The sequence below is a fragment of the Pongo abelii genome, chromosome 8 (genome assembly GCF_028885655.2).
Source record: "Pongo abelii isolate AG06213 chromosome 8, NHGRI_mPonAbe1-v2.0_pri, whole genome shotgun sequence".
NCBI lineage: Eukaryota > Metazoa > Chordata > Mammalia > Primates > Hominidae > Pongo > Pongo abelii.
In genome coordinates, this window is record NC_071993.2 from 1,223,731 (window position 1) to 1,251,543 (window position 27,813).

At 48.3% G+C, this 27,813-nt stretch overlaps 1 protein-coding gene across 1 annotated transcript in view; it reads right to left on the reverse strand.

Annotated features, from left to right (window-relative positions):
- The window catches only part of ADARB2 (adenosine deaminase RNA specific B2 (inactive)), a 535,334-nt gene that overhangs the window by 41,649 nt on the left and 465,872 nt on the right, over positions 1–27,813 (reverse strand). Inside the window, exons 5-6 of the mRNA XM_024253699.2 lie at positions 12,527–12,695; positions 8,652–8,803 (exon numbers count right to left, since the gene is read on the reverse strand). Of these exons, the coding sequence (XP_024109467.2) occupies positions 8,652–8,803; positions 12,527–12,695 (321 nt within the window). The remainder of the gene's footprint in view (positions 1–8,651; positions 8,804–12,526; positions 12,696–27,813) is intronic.

Below are 27,813 nucleotides of genomic sequence, written 5' to 3' on the forward strand. Positions count from 1 at the left end.
GCAACCCCTACCTTTGTTTTCCATTTGCTTGGTAGATCTTCCTCCATCCCTTTATTTTGAGCCTATGTGTGTCCGTGCACATGAGGTGGGTTTCCTGAATACAGCACACTGATGGGTCTTGAGTGTTTATCCAATTGGTGAGTCTGTGTCTTTTTATTGGAGCATTTAGCCCATTTACATTTAAAGTTAATATTGTTATGTGTGAATTTGATCCTGTCATTATGATGTTAGCTGGTTATTTTGCTCGTTAGTTGATGCAGTTTCTTCCTAGGCTTGATGGTCTTTACAATTTGGCATGTTTTTGCAGTGGCTGGTACCAGTTGTTCCTTTCCATGTTTAGTGCTTCCTTGAGGAGCTCTTGTAGGGCAGGCCTGGTGGTGACAAAATCTCTCAGCATTTGCTTGTCTGTAAAGTATTTTATTTCTCCTTCACTTATGAAGCTTAGTTTGGCTGGATATGAAATTCTGGGTTGAAAATTCTTTTCTTTAAGAATGTTGAATATTGGTCCCCACTCTCTTCTGGCTTATAGAGTTTCTGCCGAGCGATCAGCTGTTAGTCTGATGGGCTTCCCTTTGTGGGTAACCTGACCTTTCTCTCTGGCTGCCCTTAACATTTTTTCCTTCATTTCAACTTTGGTGAATCCGACAATTATGTGTCTTGGAGTTGCTCTTCTCGAGGAGTATCTTTGTGGCATTCTCCGTATTTCCTGAATTTGAATTTTGGCCTTCCTTGCTAGATTGGGGACATTCTCCTGGATGATATCCTGCAGAGTGTTTTCTAACTTGGTTCCATTCTCCCCGTCACCTTCAGGTACACCAATGAGACGTAGATTTGGTCTTTTCACATAGTCCCATATTTCTTGGAGGCTTTGTTTGTTTCTTTTTATTCTTTTTTCTCTAAACTTCTTGCTTCATTTCATTCATTTGATCTTCCGTCACTGATACCCTTTCTTCCAGTTGATCGCATCGGCTACTGAGGCTTCTGCATTCGTCACGTAGCTCTCGTGCCTTGATTTTCAGCTCCATCAGGTCCTTTAAGGACTTCTCTGCATTGGTTATTCTAGTTATCCATTTGTCTAATTTTTTTTCAAAGCTTTTAACTTCTTTGCCATTGGTTCAAATTTCCTCCTGTAGCTCGGAGTAGTTTGATCGTCTGAAGCCTTCTTCTCTCAACTTGTCAAAATCATTCTCCGTCCAGCTTTCTTCCGTTGCTGGTGAGGAGCTATGTTCCTTTGGAGGAGGAGAGGCGCTCTGATTTTTAGAGTTTCCAGTTTTTCTGCTCTGTTTTTTTCCCCATCTTTGTGGTTTTATCTACTTTTGGTCTTTGATGATGGTGATGTACAGATGGGTTTTTGGTGTGGATGTCCTTTCTGTTTGTTAGTTTTCCTTCTAACAGACAGGACCCTCAGCTGCAGGTCTGTTGGAGTTTACTGGAGGTCTACTCCAGACCCTGTTTGCCTGGGTATCAGCAGCAGTGGCTGCAGAACAGTGGATTTTGGTGACCCGCAAATGCTGCTGCCTGATCATTCCTCTGGAAGTTTTGTCTCAGAGGAGTACCTGGCCGGGTGAGGTGTCAGTCTGCCTCTACTGGGGGGTGCCTCCCAGTTAGGCTACTCGGGGGTCAGGGACCCACTTGAGGAGGCAGTCTGCCTGTTCTCAGATCTCAAGCTGCTTGCTGGGAGAACCACTACTCTCTTCAAAGCTGTCAGAGAGGGACATTTAAGTCTGCAGAGATTACTGCTGTCTTTTTGTTTGTCTATGCCCTGCCCCTAGAGGTGAAGCCTACAGAGGCAGGCAGGCCTTCTTGAGCTGTGGTGGGCTCCACCCAGTTCGAGCTTCTGGGTGGCTTTGTTTACCTAATCAAACAACTAACTCGGCAATGGCGGGCGCCGCCCCCCCCGAACTCCAGCCTCACTGCCGCCTTGCAGTTTGATCTTGGACTGCTGTGCTAGCAATGAGCGAGACTCCATGGGCGTAGGACCCTCCGAGCCAGCTGCAGGATATAATCTCCTGGTGTGCCATTTTTTAAGCCCATTGGAAAAGCACAGTATTAGGGTGGGAGTCACCCAATTTTCCAGGTGCCATCTGTCACCCCTTTCTTTGATTAGGAAAGGGAATTCCCCGACCCCTTGCACTTCCCAGGTGAGGCGATGCCTCGCCCTGCTTTGGCTTGCACACGGTGCGCTGCACCCACTGTCCTGCACCTACTGTCTGGCACTCCCCAGTGAGATGAACCCGGTACCTCAGTTGGAAATGCAGAAATCACCCGTCTTCTGCGTCGCTCACGCTGGGAGCTGTAGACCGGAGCTGTTCCTATTCGGCCATCTTGGCTCCTCCCCCTAGATCCTCATTTCTAAATGAGGACGTGCTTTAGAAAATTGTTCAAGTGAATCTTTTATTTTTAGGGGAGAATCAAAAGGAGTTGGAGACAAACAACAAGAGGTTTGTCCCCTGGGGAGCTAAAGATTTATCTAAAAAGCGATGAATGGTTGCTACAATCACAAGGGGGAGAGAGAGCACCAAAAATGATACAAACCACAGGCATGAGAAAAGAGGAAAATATTTTTAAACACCAAATAAATTTTAGATTTTCAAACTGTCTTCAAAAGGCATATCCCAGAAAGTCTGCCTGTGAAGCAACCCAGTATTCATTGTAATAATACTATCCACAGTAGTTACCATGTGGCCATGTGGGTGCACTTTGCCATATTTGATTGATGATGATGATGATAGTGATGCTGGATTATAAGGCCATTAAAATTCATTATCCTACAATGCACGGATATTATCATATTTTGCATATTTCTGTAACTCAATGGGAAAATCTGAAGACAGGAATTTAAGGAACTATATTTTATATTCCCTGACTTCCTATGGGATTTTGGTTAAATATCTTGAACTACCTTTCTAATTATTGAATATAATTGGCTTAGAACGTACTAGGCTCATAGCATGAACTTGTAGGTAAATATATGACATAATCTATTTTTCTTGGCATTTTCTGGACACAGACTGGAGAATTGAAGCTGCTAAGTTCTCAGAAAATGGCTGTAAGAACTGAGTTTACCAGGTTATTTAAAAACCATGCCAAGAAAGAAGAATTTGCAGGCAGGTCATTGGTGGGTTGGGAGGAGAGGAGCTGCTCAACCACAGTGAAGTACAGAGATCCTCATCTTCTGCTCCATCTGGGCTCTTTCAGAACTGCTTGAGTTCTATCCCAGGCCTCCCAGGGCCACTAAGGGACCCGTCACCCTCTGAGTCTGTGCTGAGAGCAGTCATTGGAACCCTGACTCTAACATAGACACGCACAGCATGTTCTCCTGGCTGTGGGAATAAATGTCTTTCAGGCATTTGTCCCTGCCTTAACTGACCTGGCCCTTCTAGGTCCGGGGAAAGCCACAGATGTGGCAGTTTTGAGTCGCCTGAGATGAATGGAGTAGCCCTGGGTTGCATGACATTGAAGACTGAGTCCGCGGTCCCTGTCGCAAAGCAACTTTCCCCTCGGTCGCATGCGATGCGCCACAAACACTTTTCACTCCTGCCCGTGATGCCACAGAGTTGGGAGTCCGGCCATAAGCTCTGCCTGGCCTCTGCAGACAGACAGGCTACCAGGCTGTCCATGCCTCCAAGCCCTTTCTACAAAGCCAGCAAGGAAACAAATGCCCAGTCTGAAGAGATGATTTAAGGAGTTCAAACCTGGTGGCTCAAAACCCGACCTGTGCTCAGAAAACTAGAGTCTTGGATGCCTCTCTGCCCCGAATGCATCAGAATCTCGGCCAGAGTGCATGGGGGTGAGCTGCATTGGTAAACACTGGCCTGGGACCGTGGTAGATAAGCCAGAGCTGGAAACAACAAACTTTGAATGCCTTCCGAAGCTAGCAGGCGACAGCTCCCGAAATACCTGAGACCAACTGGCATTGATACCATGTCTAAGGCCTCCAGGAATGGGGAACTTATGATCTAGACAAATGTTTTTGAGGGGAAAAATAAAATCGGGACATCTAGAATTTCTCGAGCCACATGCATCCCAGGAAAGTGGGGCTTGATGGCAACTCCAGGGCCCTCGTGTTGTGTCTAAGACTTGGAGCCCCTGAGCCTGGGCCTCGGGTGGCTGGGGCTCGGGGAACTCCTGGTCCTGCTGAGCTGGACCCAGGTTGCTGCTGGGAGGCAGCTGCTCAGCAGCCACCAGAGTCAGAAGTGTGCTCCTAGAAACCCCAAGTCAGACTCGCTTCTCTCCTGGGCCTTTGGTTACATGACACTTACTGTAATGATTATTTAAACCTATCTACAGAAATTTTTTCTTATGCTCTATTCTGTGTTCCTTCATTTTTAAAAGAAGGGGGAACAATCTTGGGCACAAAACTTCTCTTTGACTTAATCACTTCATGGTTATATTGATAGATCTGATGCGTCAGATACCTGTGGTTTGCTTGTGTGTGCACATATGCTTATGTATGTGTGTGTGCACATGTGCTTATGTGTTTGTGCACACGTGCTTATGTATCTGTGTATATGTGCAGATGTGCTTATGTACATGTGTTTGTGCACACATGTGCTTATGTACATGTTTGTGTGCACATGTGCTTGTCTGTGCACATGTACGTATGTGTGCACACATGTGCTTATGTATGCATGTTCATGTGTGCACATGTGATTATGTACGTGTACATATGTGCTTACGTTTGTGTGTGCACATGTGCTTATGTGTTTGTGCCTGTGTGCATGTACTTATATATGTTTTTTGTGCACATGTGCTTATGTGTGTTTGTGTGCACATGTGCTTCTGTGTGTGTTTGTGTATGTATGGGTATATATGTTTCAGAAAGGGAGAAGTCTGGCACAGTTGAGAGAGAGGTTAGTAGGCGTGGCCACTGTGGAGATGCACAATAGCTTGATGCAGGCCAAAGGGGAGATTGAGGAAGTGATGAGCTCAAGTGACCAGGACCAAGCACTGCGCTGGTGAGAGGAGACACGGCAGGTCCAGAAGGGGCCAGAGGCAGAGAGCACTGGAGAAGACTGAGACATCCATGCAGAGTCTCCTTCGGTTTCAGATGAGCTCCTCTGGCCCTCAGCAAAGGTCTCGGTGGAGGGGACTGAGCTCTCTGCACTCTGCGGCCTCTGCATTTGTGAGAATAACATCGTGGCCCTCAGGGCTTCTTTCGTTCCCTGGGCTTCTTTTGGGAGTGTGGGCCTCTGAATTGGAGGGGCAGTGCCGCTGGGTTTCTGCAGGGTTAATCCATAGGAGGGAGGCAGTGCCAGCTGCAGACCTCTGGGAACAGTGCAAACTGGAGGTGTCCAGCTCCCGCTGCCAGCCGTTCCTTTGGGGGCTTGTCACCATGGACACTGCCCTTGGCTAGCCCTGGAGGAGCCCCTCACAGCAAAAGCCTGGCCACTTGCATCCCCTTATCTATGGTCCAACACTCTTTAAAGGGTAACAAAGACATACACCGCCTGAGTTAGCAACGTGGAGACCCCTGCCTCTTATTGTAAAGGAGCTTAAAGCATCTCTCTGCAGGGGAAATGGCAGGAGTTGTTCCTGAGGGTCTCTGCCTTCCTCAGGCAGTTCGAAGGATGCAGAGCCAGCTCTCTGAAGGGTCCTTCCAAGCAGAGAACAGCAGGAACTTGAGTTCTCCTGCCTTTACTGAGTGACTTTGGCAGACGAGTCCCTGTTATAGGACAGTTCACCAAGTACCTTCCTTCTCCACGCTCTCCAGATAGGAGAGCGGAGGAGGGGCACCAGCCCAATGCAGAGGCAGGGAGGAGCGGCACCAGCCCAATGCAGAGGCAGGGAGGAGCGGCACCAGCCAATACAGAGGCAGGGAGGAGCGGCACCAGCCAATGCAGAGGCAGGAAGGAGCGGCACCAGCCAATGCAGAGGCACGGAGGAGGGGCACCAGCCCAATGCAGAGGCGCAGCGCAGGCAGGAGTTTCTCAGTGTTGCCTGGCATATCTGCTGCACAAATGTGAGAAAAATTTTTTCTCCTACCAGCACCTGCCACTTCTTAAAAGCACCATGAAATAAAAGACATCTGTGTCTGGAAGTGAAGCTCAGGGTGCCTCGGAGAATGCATTTGTTCTTCTAAAGCACAGACACTGCAGCTGGAAGTGAGGGCTGGCTGGAGAGGCTGCCGTTGGTGATCGACGTACAGAGGCGTGGGAGGCCCAGTGGACTAGAACTGTCCCCTGGGGAGACCACAGGGTGTCAGGCGTGGACAAGGCTCCTGCTGTTCTCAGCCCTCTCCCAGCTCCCCCAGGGACACATTAGCTAAGGAAGAGGCTGGATAACTTAGCGCCAACCCCAAGCATTTGGCGGGACATTTCCTCTCGATTCTGAGGGTTCCTAGCTGGGTCTTTACGATGCCAACCCTTTAAAGAAGAATGGAAAGGTAATTCCCAGTAGCTGTCCAATGGACCAGATTTCACAAAATTCCCAATAGCTGTGCAGTGCACCAGATTTCACAGTTTTATAGGGTGAGCTGGTATCATGTAGCTCTGGCTTGCTGAATATGTCCAGTGAAAATGAAGCCATTCTTGGTGCTTTTTCTGTCTCTCTGTTCCTGAGTTGGCCTGGTAGTGGGGGGTGCCCTGTGTGATCTTGTGGGGCCACACTGGGCTCCCTTTCCTCTGGGGAGGGCTGTGTCCACTTCTCAGGTGCTCAGGCCGCCCCGCCTCTCTCCCTCCTGCAGGAAGTTCCTTTAAAAGTCCCTGATGTTGAACAGGCTTCCTTTTCTTCATTCCCAGTTTGACGGGATTCTCTCATTTAATTTCCAAAGGGTGTGGAAATGCTACCCAAATTTACTACGGGATTCTCTCATTTAATTTCCAAAGGGTGTGGAAATGCTACCCAAATTTACTTACAGAGAATCCTATCCAGCCATCCCAGAGGATCCACTTACAGAGAACCCTATCCAGCCATCCCAGAGGATCCACTTACAGAGAACCCTGTCCAGCCATCCCAGAGGATCCACTTACAGAGAACCCTATCCAGCCATCCCAAAGGGAAAGCAGTGGGGCTGGAGGGAAGTCTGCAAAAAGGAGTAGGAATGTTTCTGGGCCAGCATCGCATGTGAGGACTGCAGAATCAGGCTAAGCTCATGTGAGATTAAAGACAGCATTTTCCCCACACCTTCTTGTCTTTGGTGGAGGCTGCATGACAAGCCTGGACAACAGCAGGGCGTTACAAAAATGCTTAATTTTCCTTACCTTGGTAACTAAAACACCATGTAGCCTTCCACCGGAGGAGAGTCAGGCCAAAGCCAAGCCTTAATAGCTATGTGCTGTCCATGTATGTCTACCAGAGATTTCCTCCCTCATCAGGACTGGACCCCTCATCATACACATATCACATACACCACACACACCACACACATAGCACACACACCACTCCATACACCACGTGCATTGTCTGCATCGAAAGATCTGCCTGGAACTGCTTCTGGAAAGGGTGTGGGAGCATGTGAATGTGTGTGTGGTGTATGTGATATGCATGTGTATGTGGCATACGTGTGTGGTGTGTGTGGTCTGTGTGTGGTGTGTGTGGTATGCATGTGGTGCATGTGGCATGTGTGTGGTATATGTGGTGTGTGTGTGCAGTGTCTGTGGTATGCGTGTAGTGTATGTGGTATGTGTGTGGTATATGTGGTGTGTGTGGTGTATGTGGTTTGTGTGTAGTGTGATATGCATGTGGTATATGTGGTGTGTGGTGTGTGTGGTATGTGTGTGTGATATATGTGGTATGCATGTGTGGTGTATGTGGTTTGTGTGTGGTGTATGTGGTATGTGTGTGTTTTGTGTGTGTGGTGTGTGTGGTATATGTGTGTGTGTGGTATATGTGGTGTGTGTGTGGTGTATGTGGTATGAGTGTGTTTTGTGGTGTGTGTGGTGTGTGTGGTATATGTGGTGTGTGTGTGGTGTATGTGGTATATACATATATGTATGTGACATATGCAGATAGCACTAAGCAATAGGATTTCATCATTAAAATGAAAGGAGTTTCCCTGAAGCACCTTTTCTTTTATCATGGAGTTGCTGATGTCAAGGGTGACATCAAGGGAGAGCCCCGCCCTGCCCTCCAACCCTGGCAATCGCAGCATCACTGCCCTTTGCTGATGGAAAGGACAGAGGGGTGGGGGCTGCATGGATGCATTCTGTTCCACCTCCACCGATAAATGCTCACAGGGCGGGTTTGCAATGGAACTTTATAGTTCACCTGGGGAGACCCCTTTGCAGGGAATCACTCATCCCTGGCTTGGTTGCAAAAGCTGAGCTTTTTTCCTCCCCAGCGCTGTGAGCAAAGGCAAGCAGAGCCAGTCGGAATTTGCTCCCAGCCTGCGTAACTCTCACTGGCCTTCCCTTCATTCCATTTTCCCAGCCCAGGACACAGGGAATGTCTGAGTTATTAAAGCAGAGAACTATGGCAATTAGGTAGCTAATTTTAGGCCTCAGACTACTCTTCTGCCAATCACTTGAGCATTTCAGACTAAGATTTTGGAGGCATGGTTATCCCACTAATTGTAGATGCAATCCCCTTCCAGTATCCAAAGGCCCCACACACCGTGTCCCCACACTGGGCTATGAAAGCCCAGGACAGAGTCCCAGATAGAGGGAGCTGGGGGCTGTTGGCCTACAGAAGGTAAAAGCGTCGTCTCTTACGGTCTGTGGTGATCTCGTAGGGAGAGTGGAGTCTTGCGTCTCCACAGGGGGAGGTGCTCACGTAGAGATGGAAGAGGATGTTTTCTCGCAGCCGGTAGCCACCTTCTTTTAACCGCACGAATATTGATCGCTCCGAGTCCTCGCGCCGCTTGCTAGGGTAACAAAGAGGTTTGGGGTCATTTATCACAAACCAAACCAGAGACGTTCCAACCAGGTGAACGCTTGAGTCCTGTTTTGTAGAGTTGTTCCCCAAGTTTTCCTTTATATTTTTCCTTTTTTTTTTTTTTTTTTTTTGAGATAGAGTCTTGTTCTGTCGCCCAGGCTGTAGTGCAATGGTGCGATCTTGGCTCACTGCAACTTCCACCCACTGAGTTCAAGCAATTCTTCTGCCTTGAGTATCAAGCGATACTCAGCCTCCCGAGCAGCTGGGATTACAGGCGCACGCCACCACGCCTAGTTCACTTTTGTATTTTTAGTAGATACGGGGTTTCACCATGTTGGCCAGGTTTGTCTTGAACTCCCGGCCTCAGGTGATCCACCCACCTCAGACTCCCAAAGTGCTGGGATTACAGGTGTGAGCTGCTGCGCCTGGCCCCCAAGTTTCTCCTTCTTCACACCCCATAGTGTGTCTTTTCCCTGCACCAACACTTCTAGAAGAAGCAGCAATGAAACTACATGAATGCGAACATGACTGGCAGAAACCCCGCTTTCTTACCCCTATTGACATTTACCTGTCAGGGTTATTATTATTCTTTTCTAAAGATAAGGTCTTGCTCTGTTGCTGCCCATGCCGGAGTGCAGTAGCGTGATCATGGCTTACTCTAGCCTGGGCTTCCCAGGCTCAAGTGATCCTCCTGCCTCAGCCTCCCAAGTAGCTGGGACTACAGGTGTACACCACCATGTGAGGCTAATTTATTTACTTTTTTTGTAGAGACAGGGTCTTGCTTTGTTGCCCCGAGTGGCCTGGAACCCCTGGGCTCAAGCGATCCACTTGCCCCAGGCTCTGAAAGTGCTGGGATTACAGGTGCGAGCCACCATGAACCTTTTTTTATTTTTATTTGAGATGGAGTCTCGCTTTGTCCCAGGCTGCAGTGCAGTGGTGCAATCTTGGCTCACTGCAACCTCTGCCCCCTGGGTTTGAACGATTCTCCTGCCTCAGCCTCCTGAGTAGTTGGGATTACAGGTTCATGCCACCATACCCAGCTAATTTTTGTATTTTTAGTAGAGACAGGGTTTTGCCATGTTGGGCAGGCTGGTCTTGAACTCCTGACTTCAGGTGATCCACCTGCCTTGGCCCCCCAGAGAGCTGGGATTATAGGCATGAGCCACCGCACCCAGCCCCACCATGATCTTTTACCAAGCCATTTTTTCCCATTGCTGTTCACCCACATCTATCTGTCTATACACCTGTGATTCTGTGGATTTGCCAGTGCTGCTCATGGCCATACCTCACAGTGGACTGTGGGTTTGACGCAGCCTAAGTGGGCAGCTTGTGTGTGATTCAAAGGAGGAAAGGAGCTATAGGAAGGCCTGGGCTCGGTCACCAGCACGGGCGGGAGTGGAGAGCTGTGGGGAAACGGCTTTCCTTCTGCATCCAGCCATGACCCAGGTGGGGTGGGAGAGGTCCCAGCCTCTCTCTGATGGTGAATCATTTGGCCTGTTGCAAAACTCCCACCAGCTGTGAAGCTCGAGCTGAGCAGCCCCACTTCGGCCCCACCGGAGGGGGCGCTGAACGAATGCACCTGCATTTCCTTCTTCAGTGTTTATTCCCTGCTTCCTGGTGTTTATTCCCTCTGTCCCGGTGTTTATTCCCCTGCGTCCCGGTGTTTATTCCCTCCGTCCCGGTGTTTATTCCCTGCCTCCCGGTGTTTATTCCCTGCGTCATGGTATTTATTCCCTCCGTCCCGGTGTTTATTCCCCTGCGTCCCAGTGTTTATTCCCCTGTTTCCCGGTGTTTATTCCCTGCCTCCCGATGTTTATTCCCTGCGTCATGGTGTTTATTCCCTGCGTCCCAGTGTTTATTCCCTGCGTCCCGGTGTTTATTCCCTGCCTCCCGGTGTTTATTCCCCTGTGTCCCGGTGTTTATTCCCTGCTTCCTGGTCATCTACTTTCTGCTGGTCTTGCTGTTTTCACACATTCTGCCCCATGGGTGATGGATTGTGTTCTGTGGGGCCCTGAGATCACACAGGTAAAGAACAGACATTTTCTCCACAGGAAGCCCTTGCGGCATCCAGCAGCCTTCCTGCCTCTGTGCCTAGACTCCGCCCACAGCTACCGTCCCCCACTGCCCCAGCTGCCTCCCCCAGGAACCTTGGCAAATGTGTCCCAAGCCTGGGCCCCAGCGCAGGGCCTGTCAGCCACGTGGCTGCCCTGGACCCCTCTCCCCTGTGCTCCTTCCCCATGCAGGGCAGGCATCAGGTGCACCTGTCTGTGGACCTCCCAGCTGGTGGCACAGCACCAAGCATGTAACCAGCTTCTGGTAAATATTGGCCCAGTTGCCTTCTCTGACACAACAAGAGTGAGCGATCTTGGAGATAGTCCCAGTTGAGCAGGTGGACATTTAGGAGAAATCCTTCCCTACATTCTGAGATATTTCTGTTCTGCCATATCCAACTCCTGCCGCACCCCGCAGGCCTCAGGGAACTGAGGGATGGGTTCAACCTGTGGCTCCCTGCTCAGAGGCTCAGATAAGAATGAGCTGAGTGTGGGCTGAGCACAGTGGCTCATGCCTGTAATCCCAGCACTTTGGGAGGCTGAGACGGGTGGACCACTTGAGGTCAGGAGTTTGAGAGCAGTCTAGCCAACGTGATGAAACCCCGTCTCTACTAAAAATACAAAAATTAGCCAGGTGTGATGGTGAACGCCTGTAGTCCCAGCTACTCAGGAGGTTGAGGGTGGGAGAATTGCTTCAACCCGGGAGGCAGAGGTTGCAGTGAGCCAAGATCATGCCATTGCACTCCAGCCTGGGCGACAGAGCAAGACTCCATCTCAAAAAAAAAAAAAAAAAAAAAAGAATGAGCTGAATGTGTTAAGGTGTTGTTTCCAGCAGCGTCTGCTTAGGGCTGCACGTGGGCCTTTCTCCTTTTGTGTGGCTTTTGCACAGCTAATGGGCATGGAGATGACCCTCGCCAAAGCCCCCCAAGGTCCTATTACTCATGGATTTGAGGAACGCAGATGGCTTCAAGGGATGTGAAAGAGGAGACAGGAGACACAGGAGGGAGCGTTTTGGGCAAGGAGCCCACAGTCAGCCCTTGGGACTGAACGGCCCAGCCTGGGGGTGTGTCGGAGAGGCCACGTGCTGCAAACCACCTGGGTTTTGCTCCCGTCTAAGGTGTCTCAGGGACAGGAGGCTGCCCCATGACAGCCACCAATGCCTGATGGCCAGAGCAGGCCAGGGAACCCCAGGAATCCCAATACTGGGGCACAGTTCTCAGGGCCTCAGCGGCCTCTTCACATGTACTTGGCACAGAAGGCAAGAAGACAGCGTGTCTCCAAGCCACTCCTTGGGCACTGCACTCACGTTCTCTGAGGGCAACGACGGAAAAGGGGGCAGTGCAGGAATGTGGGGGGCGTGGGGAACCGAGGCCAGGAGAGGGTGGCCTTGCCCAGGAGGATGAGGGCTGCAAAGGTGTTTTCTGGAGGGAAACGTGGAGTAAGGAGGAAGCCTGGAATTTTAGCATCTTCCCAGCCCGCACGGCGGCTCTATTGGTGTGCCAGGGATGTCTCTAGTCTGAATAAAAAGGGATGCTTCCTGGCTCACCCTGTGCCAGGATAGAGGGAAGCGTGTTCTGAGCCAGGCATGGGGCCCTCTCTGCTCCCTGGCAGCCCCCAGCCGCGGCATCCGCCTACCCTGGAGCCCGTCACCAGCCGCTCACCTCAGGTGCAGCTCCAGCTGCGTGTAGAGGAAGTGCAGCAACGCCCGCCGGGCCACGACCTCCGCGTGGCAGTCATTCACCACCAGCCCCTGGTCACTGAGGTGCTCGCCGCTGATGCACTTGGTCCCCGAGGACAGGGCCACGACCTGCGCCTGCCGAGCATCCAGGCCTGGGGACACAGACAGTGTCAGAGCAGCGCGGCCCACGGCCTCTGTCTCCCTCCTTCTCAGTCTTTTCAGGGTCTCACAACAGCGGTTTCCATGGGTTAGGAAACCTTGGAAACACTGCATTTTGAGAGCTGGGAAGCGAGGCTTCTGTGTGCCCCGGGCCGTCACAGGTGACCGCCCACCTGAGGGAGTCCCATCTACTCCATGGCGGCCTGAGACCGCGCTCAAAGTGCCTCTGTTATCCTTAAGGTTGCTGAAATGCTCCTTAGGCACCATAGGAGCAGAGTTTTGAGGTCAAACTTACTACCAGGGCAGTTTTCTCCACCTGTGAGTCCCAGGTCCCCTGTGAGTGGGAGCAGTGCTGGCTGCGGCCTGGGCTTCCTGCCCAGCCTCTAACCACCTTTGTGCTTTCTCCTGTCCTCCAACGGGATCAGGGCAGGACAGGAGCTGATGAACCCTTCACCCTAACACAGAAACACAGGACAGGAACTGATGAACCTGTCACACTAACACAGAAACGCAGGACAGGAGCTGATGAACCTGTCACACTAACACAGAAAGGAGGCTGGATGTGTCATTTTAACCATAGTCAAAGGAACCCCATCCACAAAAATGATACTCTCTTCAGGGACTGAAAACAAACAAAACAAACCTCAAAAACAACCCCCAACGTAATGTCCTTAAAGTATAATATCCATCACTTTGTTTAAGGAGAAGCTGGAAGACACAAGCCAATGTTTGCTCTGCTCTAACAGGTCTGTGTGGATGTGTATTTTCTCTTCACTTAGATGGTGAATTCCTTGAGGACGTGAGTCAGAATTTCCACCAAATACTCCAAGCAGGGGCTCCCTAGGGAGTCCGTGTCATTAGACGGGTCAGTGTTGCCGATCCAATAACAAATCCATCATCCAGGCCCTTCGGCTGGAGGTGGCAGGTATGTTGCGGGCGCCCAGGAGCCTTGGGATGTGACAGCCACTGGCTGGGCCCAGATCCCAGGCCAAGTGAGGGCAGCACAGAGACTTGTTAGCCGCTGACTGCGGCCACGTCCACGGAGTTACCTGGTAAATACATGTCCGGATCATTTGTTGGAAGAGATGACATGCAAATTAATGTCATGCCAGAAGCAGACCTCCCTCCCATCTTAAATAAAATCAACTTCCCCACGGCAAACAGTGCTGGGCTGGTCATGAGCACTTCTCACACACTTGTTCCTCTGATGTGACTTTTTCTCCCCTGAGAACTTAGTTCTTGAGCCCTGAGGGCATCTGCCCTCTCTGGGCCTCACTGCGGGATCTATCTTTGCGAGATAAAAGGGTGGTGTCAGCAGCTACCAGTGACAGCCAGGGAGAATTCGGGGCCGGGAGGGACTGAGCACTGGGAAAGTGCCCCGCAGAGGCCCAGTGGCATCCTTGCCCCCGTGGGTCTGCAGCTGGGGTCTGTCTGTCCAGTCTCCTTCCTTCTAGCACAGCCCCCGCCTCCTGCCCATGTCCACTGCTCTCTCCGCTCATCCCAGCTTCTCCCAGCAGCCCCCGTTTCTGTGCCTGAAGAGAACTCCATGGTCCTGGTCCTGTTGTCTACCCACTGCCCCCTCCCTGGTGGGACTGGACTGCTCCTGAGCTCAGGAAGTGACCAGACTTCCCCACGCCACTTTAATCAGAACAGGACACGACCAGCCCCCCTGAGTTTCCTCCCCCAGGAAAGTTCCTGAGCAGCTGCCGGGTTCCAGGTCCAGGCCTCCTCCTCTCTCAGCCATCCTGGGGGTGGGGGCTCCCTCCCAGCGGGGGTGCCAGAAGTGGAGGAGCAGATGGGACCAGGATCTAAGGCTATAGGGAGCCGGGGTGGGTGGCTGCTACTGACTCTGCCAGGGGTGGGAGCCACCGTCTCACTCAGGCCATCAGTGACGTGGACTGTTGAGAAATGGTTCACAAGGACAACATCGTGATGCAGAAACCACCCCGCAGGTTCCAGCTTCGTTACAGTATTTAGAGAAACGGGAAACACATTGATAACGATTCCTAACAAGTTTCAGTGTTCATGACTGGTGCACGTGCGGTCTCTGGTGGAAACGGACAACTCTTCAGGAATAGGTGCGTGGCCCATGAGGCCCTGGCCTGCTCCTCCTCTTTGGATACTGTGGAAATTGGAGCTGTAGAAAAAAGCAACTGCTTTCCCTTCACCCCTCATTGATCCCCAGCTCCGTTTGGCTCCAGACTCTGCTACACTCAGCACAATGACGTGGCCCAAGAAGGGCACTGTTTGCATATTCGGTTTTCATGATTCCCACCCCCACAGCCAGCACCACGCTCCCAACACAGGAGGAGACGCGAAGCCTGGACCGAGGGAGATGACGCGGTCAGAAACGGCTGCAGCACGAGACGTCATATGAGAAATGTCGCGGAAGTGCTGTACACAGAATGTCACCAGCATGACGGTGAGGGAGAGAGAGGGAGAAAAGAGAGAGATGGACTCACACCCAGGGAGCTTCTGCACAGGTGGTGGGAGGAGGCGTCCTAGGCAGAGTGGGCATGGCAGCCAGAGGCACCGATGGGAAAGGGCACAGGCGTATTCCGCGTAATCTGCGTATTCTGCGGGACGTTAGAGCCCGTGGGAGATGTGTGTGGGAAAGTGGCGAAGCTTCAAAGGTGGGTGGAAATCTGTCACAGAGGCCTTGAATACCACCCTGAAGATCTAGCTCTTCACCAATAGACAATGGGAGCTGTGAAAGGGTTTTCCGGAAGGACAGCAGTACTGTTGCCCATGAGTGAGTGCTGGGTTGCACAGGAGGAGAGAAGGGGCCAGGACACTGGGTGGGAGGCTGGGGCTGGACATGGTGCATGAGGACTTAGGAAGTGCCCTCAGGAGTGGATTGGTGGGAGGGACCCAGAGAGCACAGCAAGGACCGAATCCACAGGATTTGGGAAATTTACACAGAGGATGAGGGAGAGGAAGAAGCCAGAAAATGTGCTTGAGTACCACACATTACAAATGAGAAACAGGAAGATTTTTATTTATTTATTTATTTATTTTAAGTTTTAGGGTACATGTACACAACGTGCAGGTTAGTTACATATGTATACATGTGCCATGTTGGTGTGCTGCACCCGTTAACTTGTCATTTAACATTAGGTATATCTCCTAATGCTATCTTTCCCCCCACCCCACAATAGGCCCCAGTGTGTGATGTTTCCCTTCCTCTGTCCATGTGTTCTCATTGTTCAATTCCCACCTATGAGTGAGGACATGCAGTGTTTGGTTTTTTGTCCTTGTGATAGTTTGCTGAGAATGATGGTTTCCAGCTTCATCTATGTCCCTACAATGGACATGAACTCATCCTTTTTTATGGCTGCATAGTATTCCATGGTGTATATGTGCCACATTTTCTTCATCCGGTCTATCATTGTTGGACATTTGGCTTGGTTCCAAGTCTTTGCTATTGTGAATAGTGCTGCAATAAACATACGTGTGCATGTGTCTTTATAGCAGCATGATTTATAATCCTTTGGGTATATACCCAGTAATGGGATTGCTGGGTCAAATGGTATTTCTAGTTCTAGATCCCTGAGGAATCGCCACACTGTCTTCCACAATGGTTGAACTAGTTTACGGTCCCACCAACAGTGTAAAAGTGTTCCTATTTCTCCACATCCTCTCCAGCACCTGTTGTTTCCTGACTTTTTACTGATCGCCATTCTAACTGGTGTGAGATGGTATCTCATTGTGATTTTGATTTGCATTTCTCTGATGGCCAGTGATGATGAGCATTTTTCCATGTGTCTTTTGGCTGCATAAATGTCTTCTTTTGAGAAGTGTCTGTTCATATCCTTCACCCACTTTTTGATGGGGTTGTTTAATTTTTCTTGTAAATTTGTTTGAGTTCATTGTAGATTCTGGATATTAGCCCTTTGTCAGATGAGTGGGTTGCAAAAATTTTCTCCCATTCTATAGGTTGCCTGTTCACTCTGATGGTGGTATCTTTTGCTGTGCAGAAGCTCTTTAATTAGATCCCATTTTTCAATTTTGGCTTTTGTTGCCATTGCTTTTGGTGTTTTAGACATGAAGTCCTTGCCCATGCCTATGTCCTGAATGGTATTGCCTAGGTTTTCTTCTAGGGTTTTTATGGTTTTAGGTCTAACATTTAAGTCTTTAATGCATCTTGAATTAATTTTTGTATAAGATGTAAGGAAGGGATCCAGTTTCAGCTTTCTACATATGGCTAGCCAGTTTTCCCAGCACCATTTATTAAATAGGGAATCCTTTCCCCATTGCTTATTTTTGTCAGGTTTGTCAAAGATCAGATAGTTGTAGATATGTGGCATTATGTCAGAGGGCTCTGTTCTGTTCCATTGGTCTATATCTCTGTTTTGGTACCAGTACCATGCTGTTTTGGTTACTGTAGCCTTGTAGTATAGTTTGAAGTCAGGTAGCGTGATGCCTCCAGCTTTGTTCTTTTGGCTTAGGATTAACTTGGCGATGCAGGCTCTTTTTTGTTTCCATATAAACTTTAAAGTAGTTTTTTCCAATTCTGTGAAGAAAGTCATTGGTAGCTTGATGGGGATGGCATTGAATCTATAAATTACCTTGGGCAGTATGGCCATTTTCATGATATTGATTCTTCCCACCCATGAGCATGGAATGTTCTTCCATTTGTTTGTATCCTCTTTTATTTCATTGAGTAGTGGTTTGTAGTTCTCCTTGAAGAGGTCCTTCACATCCCTTGTAAGTTGGATTCCTAGGTATTGTATTCTCTTTGAAGCAATTGTGAATGGGAGTTCATTCATTATTTGGCTCTCTGTTTGTCTGTTATTGGTGTAGAAGGATGCTTGTGATTTTTGTACATTGATTTTGTATCTTGAGACTTTGCTGAAGTTGCCTGTCAGCTTAAGGAGATTTTGGGCTGAGTCGATGGGGTTTTCTAGATATACAATCATGTCATCTGCAAACAGGGACAATTTGACTTTCTCTTTTCCTAATTGAATACCCTTTATTTCCTTCTCCTGCCTGATTGCCCCGGCCAGAACTTCCAACACTATGTTGAGTAGGAGTGGTGAGAGAGGGCATCCCTGTCTTGTGCCAGTTTTCAAAGGGAATGCTTCCAGTTTTTGCCCATTCAGTATGATATTGGCTGTGGGTTTGTCATAGATAGCTCTTATTATTTTGAGATATGTCCCATTAATGAAGAATGGCCAAATTTGGGGCTGACCGATTTAATTTGGGGGAAAGGAGAGGGCGGGTGTCATCATTTCTCCCCTCGGTGCCATGAGGATGATGAGGCATCAGGCAGCATAGTCAGGTGGAGAAGAGAGCTCAGTAGCAGTTAAAGACTGCGAGCAAAAAGGTGTCAAAAACAGAAACGGCCCCAACCAGCATTCAGATAAACACGCTTAACACCCCCGTCACAGGGGACAGCGTAAGGGTGCTGCCACCATGGCGGGGCCACAGGCAGGTCAAGGCCACTCATACCTATGGGGAGAAATGGGGTCCTTGGTTTATGGGCATCACCCTCCAGGTACAAACCAGTGGCATTTGGGGCTGTGTCAACCCTTCACAGAAGTGTCTAATATCTCCTTTTTCGGTGCTCTGGTTCCCCACATGGAGATCCTTGATTGCTGGAGTCGGGGTGAGGCCACGCCAAGCTGTATGGGCACCAAAAATGCTCTGCATTCAATGAGCAATGCTTTGTGTAAAAATGTGCCCGAAGCCAGGCCGCCTTGCAGCAGTGGCTGGGTCAGGGATGCTTCAGCAGGGGCTGGGTCGGGGATGCTCCAGCAGGGTCTGGGTCGGGGATGCTCCAGCAGCTTATTAAGTCAGGAAGACAGGATGGGGCAGCAAAGACGCCAGGTGAGGGGAGGCTGTACTGAGGTCCCATGTCCAGCTGACCCAACAGGAAGCTCTGGAGTGTAAGGCAAAGGTGTGCGATGTGTCAATAATGAGCTGTGGGCGCTCCCAGGCATGCAGGAGGTGCAGGAAGACTTAGGCAGTCCTCCTGACATCCCTTCTCCAGCTGACCCAGCAGGAAGCTCTGGAGTGTGAGGCAAGGGTGTGTGATGTGTCAGTAACGAGCTGTGGGTGCTCCCAGGCATGCAGGCTTCTGGTGACCAGGGCCATTCTCAGGAGGAGGCCGCAGCTGTGAGCTGCTCCTGGCCGGTACTCGGAGCCAGGAGATCAGGAAGCCCAGGATGGGGCGGCTGTGGTGCCAACAGCATTTACTCCAATCCTTCCAATGATGCTGTTAAGCCAATAAAACGCAAGTTTGTATAGAAGCATTACTCCATACATAGTGGCTGTTGGTGATCTCTTTTCTTATAAATGGCTATTGAGAGTAAAACTACTACCTTCTGTAAGACAACATGAGAAGTAGTCACAGAAAATGTACGTATACGAATTTCTATAGAATAAGTGGAAAAGCTGGCCAAAGAGCAGGGCTACTGCACCCCCGCCAAAGCACCAAGCACAGTGAGTTTTGTAGAATTCGACTGAACCTTTAAGTAGCAGATGGTTTCAAGGCAATTTTAAGTGTTCCGGAGCATGTAAAGACAAGAGAAGCCTTCAGGTTGTATGTTATCATGGAATGCCTAAATCATTGCCATACTGACGTAGACTACACAACAAAGAAGACAACAGAGGACCCTCAGTTAGACAAAATACTAGCCATCAAGTAGCAGAGGAAAAGAGCACTACAGTACGTCCCTGCAACGTGGGCTTATTTCTGAAATGTGAAAATCAATTATATTAAAAAATTAAGGCCAGGCACACAGTGGTTCACACCTGTAATCCCAGCACTTTGGGAGGCTGAGGACAGTGGATTGCTTAAGGCCAGGAGTTTGAGACCAGCCTGGGCAACATAGCCAGACCACAAGTCTACAAAAAATATGAAAAGTAGCTTGGTGTTGAGGCGTGAGCCTGTAGTCCCAGCTACTAAAGAGACTGAGGTGGGAGGATCACTTGAGCCGTGGAGGTGGAGGTTGGAGTGAGCTGAGATTGCGCCACTGCTCTCCAGCCTGGGTAACAGAGCAAGACCCTGTCTCAAAAAAAAAAAAAAAAAGGATTTATATGCAATACAAAAATAAGCATAATTACAGACACTGATAAGGCATCTGACAAAATAAAACAACTGCTTTTGATAAAACATTGAGTTTTTATCAAAACTCAACTGTCAAGTGGAACAGAGGGATTTTTTTCCTGAATGTGATTTTATGCATACACACACACACACACACACACGAGTATCATGCTCTATGGGGAAGCACTCCAGGCATTTTTATGACCATTCAGGAACGTCTGCTACAGCCATTGATGAGCACAACAAGAGAAAGAAATTAGCTCTATAGTAATTGGAGAGGGGCAGGTAACACAAGCACTGTCTGAACATGTTATGATTCTGTGTCTGGAAACCTCCAGAGAATCCAGTTGACATACTACTAGAAACAATGAGAGAGCTTAATATGGTGAAAGGGTTCCAAGTTAATATACAGAAATCAATAACTTTCATATAGACACACAGCAACTAGAGAGACACTGTAAAGGAAAAAATGACTCCATTTATAATGGCAGCAAACAAGATAATAGGAATAAGTTTACCAAGAAATGACCAAGGACTATAGTAAATAAAACTTCAAAATCCTATTGAAGGACACAACGAAATTTAAACAAACAGGAAGACATGCCACATTTTTGGATAGGGAGGTTTAACATAATGAATCCTCTCTTAAATGATTTATAAAGTTAACAGGATTCCCAAAGAAACAGCAATAGTGCTTTGTTTTGGACAAGACACCTGGTTAAAAAGTATAATTTTGTTTTGCTTTGCCATTGCTATGGCTTGGGTATGGTTTATTTGTAGCCAAAACTCCTGTTGAGATTTTGTCCTCAGTGTGGCGGTGTTGGGGGGGATGGGACCTAGTGGGAGGTGTTTGGGTCATTGGGTGGATTCCTTATGAAGGGCTTGGTGCTGTCCTCAAGGCAGTGAGTTCTTGCTCTGGCAAGATGGATTAGTCTTCAAGGAAATGGGTTCATTCCTGTGAGAGTCGGCTGTAATGAAGCCACGATGCCCCTTAGTCTTCAAGGAAATGCATTAGTTCCCATGAGCGTGGGCTGTAATGAAGCCATGATGCCCCTCTGGTTTTCTCTTTGCAAGTGTCTGCTTCCCCCTTGACCTTCTCCATCATGTTATGATGCAGAAAAAAAGCTCTCACCAGAATCCACTGCCATGCCCTTAAACTTCCCAGCCTGCAGAACCATGAGCTAGATAAACCACTATTTTTTATAAAGTACCCAGTCTCATGTATTCTGTTATAGCAACACAAAATGAACTAAGATAGTTATTTGTTTTTAACTGGGCAAGCTAATTCTAAAAGGAAACCCAGAAAATTCTGAAAGAGAAGGCTAATGCTGGAGACAAGCCCTAGTGTACATCAAGCAGGTTATAGAGGCTCCATGCCAGGTCACTGTGGGGATGGGCTGTGAAGTGAAACAGGTGGAACAAAGTGGGGAGTCCAGAAATTGACCCAACACGTGCAGGAATTTAGTATAGGCCAAAGGTAATCACATTTCAAACCACTGAGGCAAAGAGAGACCATCCAATTAATGGTATCTAACAACTGCATAGTCATCTGAGAAATAAAATTGCATCTTTATCTGACACCATGTACCGGTGTAAATTCCAAATGATCAATATTTAGATGTAAGAAATGAAAAACTGTATTTGAATGTTATAGCATCTTTACCCATAATTGCCAAAACTTGGAAACAAGCAAGATATCTTTCAGCAGGTGAATGGATGAATAAACCATGGTACATTCAGACAATGGAATATTACTCAGCACTAAAAATAAATCAGTTATCAAGCCATGAACAGACATGGAGGAAAGTTCAATAAAAGTTAAGTAAAAGAAGCTGATCTGAAAAGGCTACATATTGTATGATTTCAACTACAGGGCATTCTGGAAAAGGCAAAACTATGGAGATATGTAAAAAAGTCAGTGGTTGCCAGGGGATGAGGCGGGGAAGGGATGAATAGATGGAGAACAGAGGATTTTTTAGGGCAGTGAAACCACTCTGTATGATGGTACAATGGTGGATCCATGTCATTATACATTTGTCCAAACCCATAGAATGTCCAGCACCAGGAGTGAACCCTAACACAAAGAATGGTTTTTGGGTGATTAAAGAAATAAAGATGCATATGTCATAAAGAAAATAAGGGATAATGTATAAACTTGGTGGGTACTATGGTTTAAATGTGGTGTTTTCTCCAAAATTTATATTGAAACTTAATCCTCATTGTGGTGGTATTAAAAGGTGGGGCCTTTAGGAGGTGATTAGGGGATGAGGGCTCACCTTCATGAATGGATTAATACCCCTATAAAAGAGACTTCAGACAGAGTCCAGCCCTCTTTTGCCCTCCATCCCATCTGCCATGTGAGGATACAGTGTTCCTCCCCTCCAAATGATGTAGCAACGGCACCATCCTGGAGGCAGAGTGCAGCCCTCTCGACACCAAGCCTGCTGACGTCTGGATTTTGGACTTCCCAGCCCCCAGAGCTGTGAGCCATGAACTTCTGTTGTTTATAAATGGCTCAATCTGAGGTACTTTGTTGCAGCAGCACAAATGGATGCAGACACAGGGCTTCTCCCCAGCACATTACCCATCTCTAGACAATGTCTGGGAATGGGCTTTTATTTATTTACTTGGAACTAAGTCATTCTCAGCCTGTTCCAATGTTTTAAAGGTACATTCCTTATACTATATCTGGTTTTGGAGGAAAAGGATTACCAAATTTCTAAGAAGAAAACTGAAAGTAAAATATACCAAATAGCATCAAAGAAATACATTTCAAAATTATAGAAGATAGAGAGAGAAAGGAATAATTTTTACTCCACATGTACACTGCCCCAAGGGTGTCATGTGTAATTAATTCTGACTCCCTGTTTCCTAGAACTGTGCCCACTGAATTTAATGACTCGATAACAGGGTTTCCACACCTTCTCTTGAGAAAGACACTTCCACAGTTTATCAGCGCTCAGTGTTAGGAAACCTTCTTCAATGTTCAGCCTAACTGACCTTCTGTACAATTTCAGTCCACTTCCCAGACTTCATCTTTAAAGCTCCCAGTCTCCTTGTGGTTGGTATTCTCTGAATACTCGCAGTGAATATCATGATCGGCCCGCAGTCCCACGTCTAGTCATTATTTGGCCAAAGTCTATGTTTTATTTTCAATCTTTTCCTGCAAGACAATTTTTTTTTAATCTTCTAGTGTTTCTGCTTCCATTCTCTATATTCCCTCTAATTAGTTCGAAATCAGGTAGATTTTAAAATGTCTGGCTTGGGGACATCTTGTCTGTTGGGGACATGATTGGACTGAGACTGAAAGGAAACAGCTTTGCTTTTGACAGGGGAGATTTTTCTTCCACTAGGGTCTTGATTTATGGCTTTCCTCAGGAATCAGAAGACACCAGTGTCCCCTGGGCTTTTATTCTCTAAACATTTCAAATGCATTGATTTTGGAAGGAAAACAAGTTATGTGTAAATGTTTTGTGCTCTCCTCTATGAATGACAATACATCTGGGGAATATCAGATAACAAAGCACTGTAGTCAGAGTTTAACAGGCTCTAGGGCACAGGTAGTCCTGTTTCTGCTGCTTACTTGAGGCAAGAATTTAATTGTGTTCAGTTGTCTTGTTTGGAAAAAGTTTTTAAAGATTAAAGAAAATAATGCGAAGTTCTTAACATGTGCCTGATACACAGCAAAAATGCCGCCATCTTTAGCTATTATGATACATATATTTCTATTCTCTTGTAATCATATTTGTTTTTCCATCTGCAACCAGGATGTTTCTGTGACTTCCCTTGCTAGAATAACACACACAAAACCATGTGTTCCATTATTACTTCTACTGACTATGAAGCACATGTTCTTGCAATGAGAACAAGAGGGCTGGTATGGGAAAGCTTAAAGACAAGACACATTCAAGAACACCTTTCAACTAAATCTGACCATGGCATTGCACCATGGGCCAAATAACAATTCCAGGATGAGCACTCACTTGCTTTAAAGTATCAAGGGCATATTTTAATGTATTTCCGTTTGTTTATCCATCCATTCATTCAATGGGCATTAAACACCTAACTTATTCAAGGGAAAGAGGATAAAAAACTGTGCAGTCTCAAAGCTCCTTTCACAGCGCATGCTCACAGGCAGGGAGAAGGCAGCATGGCAGGAGAGCAGAAACTCACTGTGGTTGGGCTACACCAGCTGTAGGGACGCCTTCTCAGAGGAGGGGGCAACCGTGGATGTCAAAGCCAGTGTTAAGAGAGGGAGAGAGAAGAGACCTGTGTCCTGGACTAGAAGGTGTGTAACCACTGGCCACGTAAAGGAGGAAGAGTAGCTGAAGAGTGGGAGCAGCCTGCATGAAAACAAGGAGCTCTGTGGTGAGGATGCGGTGGCATCTGTGGTTAGGATGCTATGGACTCTATGGATAGGATGCAGTGGGCTCTGCGGTTAGGATGCGGTGGGCTCTGTGGGTAAAATGTGGTGGGCTCTGGTTAGGATGCGGTGGGATCTGGTTAAGATGCGATGGGCTCTGGGTTAGGATACAGTGGGTTCTGTGTTTAGGATGAGGTGGGCTCTGTGGTTAGGTTAGGATATGGTGGGCTATGGTTAGGATGCAGAGGGCTCTGTGGTTAGGATGAGGTGGGCTCTGTGGTTAGGATATGGTGGGCTATGGTTAGGATGTGATGGGTTCTGTGGTTAGGATGTGGTGGACTCTGGTTAGGATGTGGTGGACTCTGTGGTTAGGATGCAGAGAGCTCTGTGGTTAGGATGCAGAGGGCTCTGTGGTTAGGATGCAGAGGGCTCTGCGGTTAGGATGAGGTGGGCTCTGTGGTCAGGATGCGGTGGGCTCTGTGGTTAGGATGCAGAGGGCTCTGCGGTTAGGATGAGGTGGGCTCTGTGGTCAGGATGCGGTGGGCTCTGTGGTTAGGATATGGTAGGCTCTGTGGTTAGGATGAGGTGGGCTCTATGGTCAGGATGCAGAGGGCTCTGTGGTTAGGATGCCGTGGTCTCTGGTTAGGATGCAGCGGATTCCGTGGTTAGAATGCAGTGGGCTCTGTGGTTAGGACATGGTGGACTCTGTGGTTAGGATGGGGCGGATCTGTGTGGTTACTGGTGTAGAACTCCAGTGCCTGTGGGGCAGTAGTAGTTTCTGGAGGGCCTCCTGTTTTATGGGTGACATCACCAGAACTGTCTACCTTCTTCCCAGGTACTCCTGAGTGGAGATGATGAGTAGAAGCCTTGCCCACCATGTAGCCTTCACCAGAACTGGGAGAATTGCTCTCTGCATAAAAGATATCAAGCAAGTTTTGGCCATTCTTTCTTATACTTGAGTGATCAGAGGAATCTTTTGGTGTTGAAATCACAGATGTGGCTCCAGCCTCCTATAAATCAAGAACCCCAAAGCTATTGAATGAGTGTCTCCTTGTGAGGTTCCTGAAAATCTGTTTTTAGGCAATGTTTTCAGGTTATTTTTATGGTCAGGTGAATTTGGGGAGCACAAGTATGTGAAAAAAAGCAGATGCAGAATATTCACTTTTTCACCTGGCTGTGTGATGTCATTGGATGCAGTTTGGGAATAGGTGCTCTTCACTGAGGCAGATTCTTTGGTTTGATAATTTGAAAGAGAAACCAATGAATCGAGGGGCAGTTTCTCTTGAGCGTTGCACACATACGGTGCTCAGTAGATTCGAGGCATCTACAAAGAAAACCCACTCTGTGGGCATCCACAGATGCCGCGGTCCCCATTTGCTGTACTGGAGCTTCAAAGAATGGCAGGCAACTGATTAGTGAATCCCAAATGCTGACTCTGTCCAACTCTGTGAACACGCCGTGAAAGCCAGGGTTTCTCAGTCTCAGCACTTAGTTGTCAGGATAAGCACAGTAATCACATACTCATTAATTTCCTTATAAAATGCTCCCAGAGGACATGCCACCCTCACTTTCAGGTGCTGAGACTGCCAGTCATGCTGGGGCTCAGCCCCAGTGAGAGAGCAAGTGGGGCCAGTGCTCCGAGCTCCTCATGGGGCCAAAACATGAGGGAGTGCTTGGATCCAGGAATGTCAGAAATGAATAACTCTGCTGTTTCAACACTCATTCTTTTTCCTTCCAAAATGGCTGGGGCTTGCTTTGTAGACACAGATTCACATGTTGGTCTGACAGGAAAAGAGGCAGTCACTGGCCCTGGGTGCCATGTCACGTAGATTGTCCTCATCAGTGCAGCTGACGCTCACCAAGCCTCCTATGCCAGGCACATGTGAGCGCTGGGTCTACACACTAATCAAACATGCTGCTCACTCCACATAACATACAACACGACAAAGGCACTGAGAGAGCCCAGAAACCATGCCAGGCTGACGCTGGCTGCTGTCCACCTGTGATGGCCTCGGGCGCTGTGGCCCCCACTACAACCCAAAGAGGGTCAGCCCATGGACAGGGATGTGACCAGATGTCAGCTGGTCAACACTCTTTGCTGTTCCCCATCAGGGAATGGAACTTCTCTAAACCTGATGGGCTGTCAGTGAGATTAGAGGTAAGAGGGAGGAAACTCAGGAGATGCCAGTGACCTTTCTGTGGGCCTTGGGCGGGGAGCCGGCTGCATGGTTTGCTAGACAGTGCGACCTCATAAGAGTGGAGGGGATCCCTCCCAAACATGTCACACGTGTGTCTGTGACTCATGGTGGGTCAAACACACTACAGCCCCATCAGAGGGCAGGACAAGCTGGGCCCTGACACAGGCGATGTCCAGGCAAGCAAGCACATTGACAACCACATGTCAGCCCTGGGACCTAATGGTGTTTACATGACAGTGGCACATCTGGCACATTCTCCTACTGAATTAACTTGACTTTTCCGAAGTATACTTTTGGGGCATGAGAATGGACAGGCAGATGCAGCGGTATTTTTTGCTGCACAGACCTCTCCACACTCATCCCAGCACAGTGCTCAACTTGGAGTATTGCCCAGTATTACAGCTCAATAACGAAGAGGGACTTGAGGATCCAGGAGATGTGAGCAGGCACTGTGGATGCCTGCACCAGTGTTGGTTCTTGAACATCCAGCTCCAAGCTGTCCTCCCTCACTGGCTCTGCTGTGGAGACCGAGATGTAAATCTCTCCCTTTCCAACTCTCTCCGCTACTTCCTGCACAGCTGAGTGGCCAGCAGCAAAATCCTGGCCAAAAGAAGTCTGTGGGATGGAACATGTCCTCCTCCTGCCCTGATGGGGTCTGAGAGCATGAACTGCAGCAGTGGGCGGGATGAGGAGACGCCAGGGGGCCACAGACCCTGAAACCACAGGGGCTGAATGGCACCTGCCACCACTGTCTGGCACATGGGCCACTGTTGGTTACTGAGACAATAAAAAGGTGCTTGTTTGCAACACTGCTAATCAGCTGTCTCACTTCCTGCAGCCAGTGGCATTCCGAGTGGATAAAACCTCCAAATGCATAGAATTTGGGGTAGGATACCACATGCATCAAAAGATGGGGCCAGGTGAGCTTATGAGAAGGTTATTAGTTATGTTCCTCAACATCAACACTGCGAGGTTTCACTGGATATAAATATGGTAATTTCACATTTAGTAAATATATTCAATGCCCTCTTCCTACCCCCAAGAAAGAGGTAGAATGACAACAAACGCTTTGCAATTAATAGATTGAAAAGTCTATTTATCTCCTCATTTGCATTGGGTCGAGCAAGCTCTTCACCCCATTAGTAACTCATTCTTTTATATCAAAGGAACAAATAGGAAACACCTGGTCTGATCGATGAATGGTCTCTTCCTTCTCCCACCGAGGATGGCTGACAAGGTCTCCTCACTGGCACTAAAACCAGAAATAATGAGAGCGTGAAGCCTGCGCTCATAAATAATTCATGGACTAAATATTGTAAGTGACAGTGCTTTCTTCATCTGTAAGCAACCACTTGGTATGCTCGTTTTTGTTCTGTTTTTAAGAAGATCATATTTGAATCAGCTCAGAGGGGCGCTGTGTTCAGGCCCTGTGAGCTCCACGCCCTCTCTGCTGACCTCTAATACTTTCTATTCTTTTCTTGACTGAGGTGTGGGTTCCC